The following is a 12,619-nucleotide window of genomic DNA, read 5'->3' on the forward strand; positions in this document are numbered from 1 at the left end:
AGACATGCATATAAAACAACACACATTTTGTAGGAATACAGGTAAATGGAACATTAAACATGTTAGAGTAGTTATTTACAGAGAAAAGGAGTGGGAAATGGGGATAAAAGGACATAAGTAGATAACAAGAGGGGCCGTGTCCACAGCAATAAAGACAACATGCCATTAACTGAGCAGTACAGGCTTCTGAGGTCCAAATAAAGCACAGCCCCAAAGCTTAGAGCAGGGAGTAGTAATAAACTGCTCCAGGTTAAACAGCCAAAGACCTGGACTCAAACCCAGGTGGCTTGCACCTGCCCCCAGGCAGCAGGACTGAACTAACCTGTGGACCTTCAATTCTTGGAAAGACATCTGCCACGTGGCAAAACCCCTTTGGCTTCAGCATTTATACAGTTTATATTTGATCTTGAGAAAAAGTGGATTTCTGACATGCCAAACCTAAGTGTGAGCCATTTGTTCATCAAGTGTTTAATTGAGTGTTTATTATGTGCCGGGCACTGGGCCAGACAGAGGGCCAGCAGAGATGAAGGAGCCGGGACTCTGGCCTCAGTGAGCTCCCAGATATTGACCCCCTCTCTCCCTGCAGGCAGGCAGCAGCAACTCCACTGTGAGAGCTTAGATATGCAGCTCGAATCTGCACATGACTTTCTAAAGCACCAACTAGCATTTCTTAAGACCGTTTAGATTTCCACAAAGAAACTGTGCTATGATGGTGGAAAACACTCATTGTCACTACTGGAAACTGATTTTTCTTGTAGCTAATCTTTCAAAACAGGTTGCCCAAGAAAGAACACCTGTAACGACCACCTTGATAAATGCGGTAAGATCTGCCTTGTTGCCTCATGTGGTAACTTCTCTTTTCTGTGCCAGGAGGTAAATATTTTAGAGACACATCAGGAAGGAGGTCATCCTATATGGAAAGACTGAAATGTTGGAACGGGGATTTCTAGGGTGGCGTTGAGGAAGCCACAAAACCCCAGGGGTTCAGGCACGGTTTACACTCCCTTGAGGCCACCTGACTCACCTCGATCGTTTTGCAGGTGTCCTCCAGCTGGCTGATCACTCCCTGGACCCGATCATTGCTTCCCACAAGGACAGCAATGCCGTCGCTGAGCTCAGACTAATGGAGAGAAAAGAGGGTGCAAGATTTTAGGGGCTTTCTAGTCAGCACTGACTGTGAGTTCATCTTAGTAGCGTCCTCATGGGTTCTTAATTTAGGGTCCATGGAACCCCCAAAGGAGGAACAGTGAGGCTGGGAGGCCTGAGAACCTCCTGATCTTGTAAATAAAATTCTGAATGGGTGTGTGTATAAATGCATTTGTCTGGGAAGAAGTTTCATAGTTTTCATCAAATTCTTAACAGAGACTGTGACCCTGCTAAAAACATTGAGAACACCGAATTATAGGCCATAGAGAATAGCACATTCAGGGTAAAGAATTCTAAGCATTGTTTATTGAATGAAGACCAGAATGTGACATCAGGGGCCCAAAATGAATTATTTGTCTAGTGCAGCTCAGGATCAGTTTTACTAGAGAAATATTCATTTATTCAACGTATACCTATTAACGCATCCTCTACATGCTAGATGCAAACAAATACTCATATTCTAGACTAAGTCATTACAAACTTAAAACTGTAACGTTCAACTGTTTCCAGGAAAAAAAATTTCAACTTGAAATTCCTCTCAGGACTCTTTGGACCCCGAAGCGATTCCGTTGTTCTTACTTACCCCCTCGCAAGGCTGGCCTCTGGAGCACAAGAAACACTGAATGAGTGGGACTCAGGAAACCTACGTGCTTGGTCCAACTCAGCCTTCAACTTCTCTATGATGTTGGGCAAAACATGTAATCAATTTGGACCTTCATGGTCTCACATATAAAGTGAGAAGACTGGACCAGAAGAGTGGTTGTAAAACATTTTAAAGCTGCAGAACCCTTTCTTCAAATGGAAGCTAATAAATAATCCCAATAGGTAAAAAGTTTGCTTTGGCCAAACCGGAGCGGGGTGGAAGCTCTGCCAGCCTGCCTGTGTCCATCCCACATGGGCCTCAGGGCTCTGAGAGGAATGGTGTGACACAGGTACCATTCAGTTCTAACACGTATGACTTGGGGGGGGCAGGTAAAAGGGAAACGGGGGATAAGTCTTAAGTGGATTGAAAAATAAATAAATGTTATGGATATCTTGCTAAATCCTGCTTCTTTAGCAGTTAGTACTCGCTGGTTGCAACTGGTGTTGCCCAAAGTTTGGTTTCCAAATTTAATTCCAACTCTATACTGTATTTGGTGTAACACACTGACCAAATGTGGAACCTCTGATTCTTACAGAAAGAAGCTGAGATGTGGAGCTTCTCAAATTCTAGATGCCAAGACTTGGTTGCAGCTCCTGAGCACACAACCCCACAGTTTAATTACATCAAATGGATAAGCTTCTACTTGCCTGTGGGTGAAACCGGATTGGCAGGTGAGTGATAAGCTGGGACACCCTGTATTTGGTCAGAATGAGGGGTCTGAGGCCCTGGGGTGAGGGCATGGATGGTGCCGTCAGTGCTGGCCTAGGTTGAAAGGCTAGGAGGCCAGTTTAACCCAGGCTGGAGGGCCAGGCCAAGGGAACGTGTAACGCAATGTCATTGTAATTCTACCAACTAGGAGTGCGCGAGAAAAGGCCTTGAGGAAGGCCAAAGGAATATTTGGTTGGTGAATGAAGGAAAATGTTCTGAGTGGAGTAAAAAGTTATCCTTTTATTACCTATAGTCTGAACCTCAAATAACGTTTGAGCAGCTTGAGCTCGGACCGAGTCCCATAACAATGCACATCTTCAACAACCTCCAACGGGCACAGACACAGCAACCCTTCCCCTCCGGACCCCTTCCTGACTGTCTGCATCTCTTCCCTCCCCCACCTTCCCCACCAGCCTGCAGGGCATTAAGCACGTGGAGGTGCGCAGCATCCCTTCCGGCTCTATGCTCCGTGCCCTCCCAGCCTCAGGGCCCTGTGGCCCTGTGCATTGGGCATCTCTCCTTGGGGGGCAGCGAGTCAGTGACGCAGGCACTTGGAAGGGGCTTCGGAGGAGGGGCGGAAAGGCCTCTGTTACCTTCTGCCTCTGGAACACGTGAGTGAGGGGAGCCACCTGGCAGTCCTTGTGCGCCCCGAAGACCTTGCACAGAGAGCAGGTGGGCACTTCGCAGTTCAGACAGTAGATGTTGATGCGCTCATCTTCGTGCTCCTCACACAGGGGCTGGTCAGACTTCTTTTCTGGTCTGGGAGGAGATACGTGGATAAGTGTTAGCTCCGGTTGCGGCAGAGCTGAGCCGGGTGGCCCAACGGGGTGATCAGCATTGCATCCTACCCGGCAAGACCCTGTACCCCCAGCAACCCTACCCCAGCAGACTTCCAGAGCCCCTTTCATGCGCTCAGAGCCCTCCAAATTCTCTACGGGTTTATCAGCAGTGTCCTGACAAATTTCCAACCAGGCTGGGGGTAAGGACATGGAGACTGTGACCTGTAGCATTTGCCAATTTCTCTGGTATGAATATTCCCCCCATTGGCCGATTTCAAGGTTTAAAAACGGGCTAGTGCAATTCCTGAAAGCCGAGCGCCAGATTCTTTCCTTAGGAGCTGCTTCAGCACCATCTCTACACGCTCACAAGTCTCTCAAGAGACACTTTACAATTACGGGTAAAGAGGGGCAGGTTGCCGATAAACAAAATGTCAAGTTTGCACCAGCTTTGGGGAGGCCCATTTGCCCCACCGCTGCAGCCTCTGGCCCCGGCAAAAGGAGTGAGCGTGGAGGTGGGCTGGGGGAGCCCAAATCTCTGATTATCCATCTCGGCGCTGGTTGGAAGTAGTTGTGTGTAAGTGCTTTTTGGATTTGTTTGGGTCTCCTCCTGCCATTAGCCCAGAAAATTAAATGTACGTGACTTCCTGCGGACTCAGCAGTGGTTAAGAGTGGGTAGTATGTGCTCAGTGAGTGTAAGCAATTACACTGCATACTTTAGGCAATAAGAAAAGTGCAAAATGTTGTTCTGGGACATGGTGGTACCCCGGAAGTCCAAATCTCACAGATAATCCGCAAGTTTCAGTTTTCCCAAACCAAACCAACCAAAACTTCTCAAAGCTGCCCAGGTCATAATGGAGCATTGGGTTTGAGATTTGCACTTCAGGGGTACCACCATGGCTAAGCGATGAAGAAGCATGAGAGAGGTAGTGACAAATTATTGTTGCTTAAGGATAACCTCTTAGCTGCGAAATCACCTGGAGAGCCCAGGTTCACGTCACGTGGTAGGGCCTGGTATATTTCCCTAACCATCATCGTGGTTTAGGTGTTAGAATACGTCAAGATCAAAATTATGTCACCTTGTGATGCTATAGGCTCCCTCTGGAGATCATGGGGGGAAGGGTGGTTTTAGCCTACTTATACGAAATCTGGAATTTTGATATGTTCTATTCAAAGACTGAGGCTGTTAATAGTTTTCAGAATTGTTTGGAAAATTTAAATACAAATCCAAAATCTTTCCTCATTTTCCCAAACATATGATTATTTAGAAGCATCTCAGATTTGGAACTGAATTTTTATTTTATTGAAGTATAGTTGATTTACAATATTGTGTTAGTTTCAGGTGTACAGCAAAGTGATTCAGTTATACATATATATATTTCCAGATTATTTTCCATTATAGGTTTTTACAAGATATTGAATATAATTCCCTGCTCTATGCAGGAAATCCTTGTAGCTTATCTATTTTTTTAATATAGTAGTTTGTTTAATCCCATACTCCTAATTTATCCCTCTCCCCCTTCCCTTTCCCCTTTAGTAACCATAAATTTTTCTATGTCTGTTGTGAGTCTTTTTACGTTTTGTATATAGATTCATTTGTATTATATTTTAGATTCCACATATAAGTGATATCATATAATATTTGTCTTTCTCTGTCTGACTTACTTCACTAAGTATAATATTCTCTAGGTCCATCCATGTTGCTGCAAATGGCAATATTTCATTCTTTTGTATGGCTGAATAATATTCCATTATATATATTATGGTCTATTTCCTCCACTGGAATGTGAGCTCTATGAGGGCAGGGGCCATGGTCTGTCTCCTTTTTTGCTGGGTTCCCAGTGCCAAGAACAGTGCCTTGCACAGAGTAGGTGCTCAGTACATATTTGTTGAATGAATGAGAAGTAAAAGGGAATTTGCCAGATTCGTGGACAGTGTTCCCTGTGCTCTAACATAAAATCGCTCATCTGGAGAAGGCGTGTGAACTATGGGGAAAGCTTAGTCACTTGGCTCTCCTGAGTGGCAAAGGAAAAGACCAGACAACATCCTGAAGACTCCACTTATAAATGACAAAGGCCTCCAGCGGTTATCTAGAGACTAGGAGTGGTGATTCAAAGGCTTCTCTACCTCTAAAACCTTCCCTCCCCTGTACCTCCACCTCGTAATACATGTCAAGCAAGTGTCCAGAGCACATTAACTGGGAGATGGCACAGCTGATGCTACTGCGGCCCCTCTCCCCCAGGCATTTCCCGAGGGTAGCCTGCATCCCACGTGCTGCTCTGATGTTAGCAGCTCTGACCAGGGACGATATTGTAGAGCTCAGATATTTGCAGGGGATGCAATACTGAAAAATGTGGAAACAGCCATGGGCTCTTCATTTAGTTGTTGATTGTGATTACTTTTTCATGATGCAATACAGACCAAGGACTGCCTGCAATATTCCTTATTAGGTTGTTGTTGTTCAGGTGGCAACGCAGGCCGAGAGGCATCCCCCACTTACAAATGGGTGTAGAATGAAAACCTTCAGACACCTTACGCCACATAACACACTTGGGACAAATGTGGCATGTAGAATAAAGACGCAAAGGCGACTTCATGAGGTGAGGGTGTCCGAGCTCTCAGTTGTGGTTCGGGTCTCAGTACCAAATGCTGGCTGTGGCCCCCAGCCGTTCCGTGCAGGCTAGTCTCAGGGAGTCTGTAGCCTGTTCCCTCTGCTCTCTGGGGTTTCGGGGACCATCTTCAAGTTTCCTGAAGGATGGGCATCTGGTGCTGATGATGCATTTCAGGCAGTACTTTGGGTTTTTTTAAACATCTTTATTGGAGTCTCATTGCTTTACATTGTTGTGTTAGTTGCTGTTGTATAACAAAGTGAATCAGCTATACGTATACAAATATCCCCATATCCCCTCCCTCTTGTGTCTCCCTCCCTCCCACCCTCCCTATCCCACCCCTCTAGGTGGTCACAAAACACTGAGCTGATCTCCCTGTGCTATGCGGCTGCTTCCCACTAGCCATCCGTTTTACATTTGGTAGTGTATATATGTCAATGCCACTCTCTCACTTCGTCTCAGCTTACCCTTCCCCCTCCCCGTGTCCTCAAGTCCATTCTCTACGTCTGCATCTTTATTCCTGTCCTGCCCCTAGGTTCTTCAGAGCCTTTTTTTTTTTTTAAGATTCCATATATATGTGTTAGCATACGGTATTTGTTTTTCTCTTTCTGACTTACTTCACTCTGTATGACAGACTCTAGGTCCATCCACCTCACTCCAAATAACTCAATTTTGTTTCTTTTTATGGCTGAGCAATATTCCATTGTATATATGTGCCACATCTTCTTTATCCATTCATCTGTCAATGGACACTTAGGTTACTTCCATGTTCAGGCAGTACTTTTACAGTCAAACTGATCTCAAAGTTTAATCCCAACTCAGTTTCTCCAAGTGGTGGCCGTATGGCCTTAGGCGAGTTCCTTCAACTCTTTCAGGCTCAGCTTTTACTCATATCTGAAAATTGGACTAGGAGTCTTCTAATTAAATATGACAAAATGAACGCATTTATTTATTTGTTTCCTGCTGAAATCCCAGTAAAATGAGAGTAAGGGAATAAAAAGGTATAAATCAATAAGGACAAAAAATGAGCAAGATAACAGCAGAGGAGAGATGCAACCAAATGTTGGGAACAGCTGGACGAAGGGACGTGACCTGTTTGAAATGCATCTTGGTTCTGCTGGGAGCCTGCAGGGTAAAGGCGCACAGGACAAGCTGCTCAAGCTTTACAGGCTCCGCCTGCAAAGGCCCTGGGACTGCAGAGGCCAGGCACCCAGGAGTGCGGGCGGGCGGGGGGGGACTGGAAAGAGGAGGACTTTTTGCACACTTTAGGGATTACTTCAGGATGTGCTCCACAAAAACAGTAGAGTAAACCAACAAAGAGGACGACAAAGGATCCAGGAAACAAGGGCTTCAACCCAGGGGAGAGTAAAAGAAAAGTAGAAGGTAAAGCCAACCGCACGGGGGCTCAGCCCTAATTGTCTGCAGTGAAGTCAATAGATAATGTCTAAAACTGAAAAACCAAAGAATAGGAGCCTGCTAGTAGCATACACACATCACTGGGTGATAAGTGGCAGAAGAACAGCTGAAAGAATTAAACGTGGCTGACTCTAGGGAGTGCGACTTGGGGGCAAAGAGGGAGTAGGGCAGGGAATGCAGCTCTCTTTCGAGGCCTTGTAGTGCGATTGGAATGTTTAAAATTATGCATATGCATAGGAATTACTTTGAATAAAATATTTAAAATACCCATGAGAATTAAAGAATTACACATGATTCATGTGTATAACACCCTGAACAGTGGCTGACGCGTATTCAACACATATTGGTTTGACTTGCTGTATTTTAAAGTTAATTATTATGTTCTTTTTTTTTTTTTTTTTTGGTCGTGGGACATGTGGAATCTTAGCTCCCCGACCAGAGATTGAACCCGTGACCCCTGCAGTGGAAGCGTGGAGCCCTAGCCACTGGACCACCAGGGAAGTCCCGTTATGTTCATTATTAATGTTAGTGAAATTAGTTCCTTCTCGCATCGCCCCCCCACCCACCCCGCAAGCTCTGGCTAGCTCAGCACCAGGCAGAATTCTAGATAAGAAGGCCAGGTTTTACTGAGACCTACAATCTCTAGCCATTCTGCGGGAGGCCAGAGTTGACCAGCCCCTGCCCTTTCTGCTTCCACCTTAATGTGGGCCAGGGTTCATCTCTGTATTTCAAAGTTATTCCAGAGTCACCTCACATACCCTGAGGCTTAGGATTCTGGACTGGTAAATCTGCCAGCCCTCAGGGAACCACTGGGTTTATGTCCAAACACGTGCCCGAGCTCTCTGTACAATTTGTGGTTTTGCTACCAATTAAAAATGTCCCAAAGGCAAGTCTCAGGTTCGAGAAACAGCAGCATAAGAAGAATTTGATCATCACAAAAACACCAGTAGGCTACTCAGCTGTGAGCTTCATTGTTGGAGATTGGTTCATTGCTTTGAATCTGTTCACCTAGGCACTAGCTGTGGCGGACGCATTGCATAGACTTCAAAGCCAGGATGTGTCGTGTAGTGTTACGCTACAGATTTCAATATCTCCTCTTCTCGGGATTACATAACAATTATTGTTATTAGTTCACATCATTCAAGCTCTCACTGTGGCAAGTAGCAAAACAGAAAATTATGGCAATAAATAGAACGTGTAAGAAGATTTATGGTGTTGCTTAAACATCTGGTACTTACGGGGCAACTGCTCTGTGCGAGGCACTGTCGCAGGCACTTCAATCAGTTGTTATATAAACAGCCTTAGTAATTAGTTGGTTATTAATCGGCTGGTTAACTTTTTTAAGAGACAGTGTATCTATTTGAATCTTAAAATAATGAAATAAAATGAGATCAGATCTTAATTACAGTAGCGGTACTTTCCTTCTTCTCAAGAGATTTTGGAAGCAAGGGAAATGGCCCACTCTGTATCTCTGCAATATGTCATCAGCAATTCTTCTTCCCAGTGCCATCTATATCCTGGCCCTATCTAATTTAGTTTTGACTCTTAAGCAGAAATGAATAGCCATAGCAATTGTAATAATTATATGTTCGATTTATAGAACAGCTTTCCTTCTAAGAGCACAAGGCTCTTCGAGCCCTGCAGATGTCCCATGAATCCGTGTCTCCTACTAGGAAGCACAGTGAGATCATTTCTAGATGGTCTCAGTATTGCTGTCAAGCGCTATGGACTTGACTGCCTTGTGTACAGTTGAAAAAGGGCTCCTCGACACCAGCACTTCTAGGAATGAACTCCCCCTGTGTTGTCTCTAGGAAAGGAACTCTGTAGCCAGTGATTCGATGAATAAGAAGCCCTTTTCAAAAAACTAAAAAATGACTGATGTATATGCTGCGTGTCAATCAGCAGGTGCGTGCCAACAGTATTCAGGAAGAATAACCTAGAGAATAGGGAAACATAACCTGAGCTCCATCCTTTTTTTTCCTCCCCTGTCTCTAAACTCTAAGTTGCCAAATCCCAGGAGTCTACCTTGCTTTGCTACTTCCCAGAGTCACTACCATGACTAACTATGTCAGAGGATTTTGTTTTTATTATTATCCTCTAGATAATGTTTACATGAGACTGTCTGAACTAAGAACAGGCCGATGTGGGGAGATGCCATTTCTGTTCATTTTCTGTAGAGTTTTGCACTCTAGTTTTTCTGCTGTGTAGAATCTGGAGCTATAAAGAAGCTGTGTAGTGCAGAAACATCTACAAGGGATGTAATACAAGGCTGGGGGTAGGGCAGCATTATGCCTCTTTCAATATCACCATCTGGACTGGATTAGTGTTAATGAGTTACTTCATTCTGAAATTGATACAAAAGCATGGGCCCCAGCTTCCTTCTCTCCTCCCAAGAGCAACTCTCACTCCCATTGGGAAGGACTGACTTGGAAAAACATTTTCCTATAAAACAATTAGCCCCTGATTGGTAAACAAGCATTCAGTATAGCGACCCACTGAAACAAACAAACAAATAATGAAGACAAGCTTCAGATGTGTCTGACACACAGGAGAACCCTACCTGGTGGACTCCTGCTTGTAGATGTCAATGATATTTTCCACCAGCAGGTTCCTCTGAAGCCCGTAGATCCCATGTCTGTCCAAAACCACTTCGTGTCTGCAGGATGGGCAACGGAATCGGCCCCCCGAGGCCACAGTGCTACCTCCTCTTGTGGGCAAGTACGGGTTAGAGGCCTGTTCTCGCCAAGCAAGAAAAGAGGAATTGAGCAACGCCACAGGTAGCTTTTCAGAGGCTTCCCTTCACTCTCTGTTACACTAGGAACAACATCAACTCCTGCTTTCAGCTTGCTGTGAGATCGTCCCTTAGGGCATTATCGGCAAGCATGTACCGTCTTCAGCATGAGGTGCTTCTCCGCCCAGCATTTCCATAACCAAAAGTTCCAGCCAGAAACTCCAACATTAATGTCTTGGGCAGTAATTCATTTACAATTTTGAGACAGATTCAGTTTTTTTTAAACAAGTATGATTCTTGGTATTGAAATAAAATTAGATTTGAGAGTAAGAAGGAGGCTGACAGCAAAGTACAAAGCAAATCACTTTAAAAACTTTTTTTTTTTTTTTAACAAATGCAACCTTATACAGCTTTCTAAAGAAATTACCTCAAAGTTAAGTGCTTGATTCGGAGAAGAGGGAATCTTTTCCACCCCCTCCATTCCAAACAAACCTACCTGGAAAATGTCACTGGCACATTTCCTACACAGGTTATGCTGGCAGGGGAGAATGACCACGGGTTTCGTGAACATCTCTAAACAGATGGGACAGATGAGTTGCTTCTCCAAGTTATCCATGGTCTGCTGCTCTTTGGAAAAAGACTTGTAATTCAAAGATGCGCTCATCTCCTGGCCGTCCCTGTGTGCTCTGCCAGGGAAAGGGTGCTTCGAATGGTTTCTGCAAGTGATTCCTGGAAATAATTCCAAAGATTGTGTGATCAAGTGTCCTTTACGTTTCTTTCCGTGGAGGACATTGTTTCAGGCCCAGGTTCAGAGTGGGGCTGGAGCTGTTTTTAGCAGCCGAGGGTCACATGACAGCAGACAGACTTGTCCGTATAAGCCAGTGACAGGAGGATGGATTCTGACAGGTGACAGAGAACAGGGGCCAACATTTCCACCCCAGGGAGTGAAGAGAGTGGGTGGGAAGGAGGATTACAAACCCCATTTAGACGGGGTTGTGAGGAGAGGGAGGTGAAGCTGACAGTTGTCAACAACAAATGCAAATGTTGGTGCCCAGTCGCTGAGCCCCCTGTGAGCAATCAGCAAGGGCTTGGTGATGGCTTCTCCAGGACCAGGGAGAACATAGTCCAAGAGTCTCACTGTATAACGAATGCCATTTCTGTCTTGAGAATTTAGGAAGCAAGTCACCAAAAGTAGCATGATCATACTATCCTAGATGAAAACAAACGAAGCATGTCTGCTTGGCATATCATTATCCTGGCTTCACAAGGGTAATCAACTAAAAAGACTTGCTTAGTGTTAAATATTTCATCTTTGTGAGGGTTGTGAAATGGGAAAAATTTCAACTTAAAAACTGATTTCAAATCTTTTCACCATAAAAGTATCCACAAAATTTTTAAAAACTCCAAACACCAGTTGATCCAATTTTTTTTAAAAAAAGTTGTATAATAAAGCTCTAGTATGCTCTTTTCTCTCTCTTTTTCCTAATCCTCCTTCATCATATACACCACCACCCCTACACACACCTAGAAACACACAGAAAATTTGGCAATCTTTAAAAATTTTAGTTTGCGCCAACAATCAGTAATGAGGTAGTAACTGGCACATGGGGTGGCAGACCCATTATTTTATTTTGCCATATAGTGGGGGACAAATATCAGTGCCATTTTCAGTGGAAGTGAAAATGGAATCCTGCTTCCACACCTGGGTTTTATCTGGTCTGAAATATCTGTGCCCCTCTGCATTTGTCTGTATTTCCCAAGTTGATTTTTTAAATGACAGTTTCCCCGGTCATTTCTGAGAATTCTTGGTCTGCTCTTGAGTCATCAACTTCAATTCAGATATTGGCCAGGATTTTGTGAAACAACTGTTTCATCTATGTGTTTTATTTAAAGATTTAAAATCAGATCAAAAATGAAATAAGAAACACATGTCTATTTTTTTATGTGATGAATTTGCAGCTTTATTTCTCCTTGATTTAAAACACCCCATACAATGGACACATTTTGTTAACACAGCCCCAGGGTGCACTTAATTACCAGTAAGGAGTAGATCGTTGTGACTGGTTATGTGTGCCCTTAGTGCTGTGTGCACTGAGAGTTTATTGAGAATCTAATAAGCTCTATTAACTAATAATAAGTTATACGTATTCATAAACATTTCAGGGATCTTTGGAGAATTTTGTTATTCCTTTCAATGTCTGTTTAGCAACTACAGTGAAGAAGGGAATTGGTGACATTGTTTTACTGAGTTAATTCAGTTCACCTAGCCTAGACAGTTAACTGTGTTTATTGTACATGGGCTATGGAGATCTGAGCAAAATAAGAGAGGTGTTTTCTAAGAAAGATGAAGTTTCTACTGTAAAAGACCTTGCAACCTAAGGAAAAGCACTTAAACTAATACTATACACTATAGCCAAGCCTATCCTTTTAAGAGGAATTCATTCTTTCAAAAAATATTTGTTGAGTGTTTATCATGTGTCTTGAAAGATGAACAAGAGACAGGCTATTGTCCTCAAGGAGCTCAGTCTAATAAATAGTAGAGATAAGACACGCATATACAGAACCACAGGACAAAACAAAATGGGATAAA

General features: G+C 43.9%; 1 protein-coding gene across 3 annotated transcripts in view; it reads right to left on the reverse strand.

Annotated features, from left to right (window-relative positions):
• The window catches only part of TRIM55 (tripartite motif containing 55), a 41,902-nt gene extending 30,983 nt beyond the window's left edge, over positions 1-10,919 (reverse strand). For 2 of the 3 annotated variants that reach the window (XM_027127867.1, XM_027127866.1), the window contains exons 1-4: positions 10,526-10,693; positions 9,859-10,031; positions 3,091-3,256; positions 1,025-1,120 (exon numbers count right to left, since the gene is read on the reverse strand). In XM_027127867.1, the coding sequence (XP_026983668.1) occupies positions 1,025-1,120; positions 3,091-3,256; positions 9,859-10,031; positions 10,526-10,693 (603 nt within the window). Of the gene's footprint in view, positions 1-1,024; positions 1,121-3,090; positions 3,257-9,858; positions 10,032-10,525 lie in introns of all 3 variants that reach the window. The other variant, XM_027127868.1, reaches the window with a different exon arrangement.
• Positions 10,920-12,619: the final 1,700 nt, after the last annotated feature.

The sequence above is a fragment of the Aethalodelphis obliquidens genome, unplaced genomic scaffold (assembly GCF_003676395.1).
Source record: "Aethalodelphis obliquidens isolate GAN/ISIS:26980383/991018 unplaced genomic scaffold, ASM367639v1 scaffold33, whole genome shotgun sequence".
NCBI lineage: Eukaryota > Metazoa > Chordata > Mammalia > Artiodactyla > Delphinidae > Aethalodelphis > Aethalodelphis obliquidens.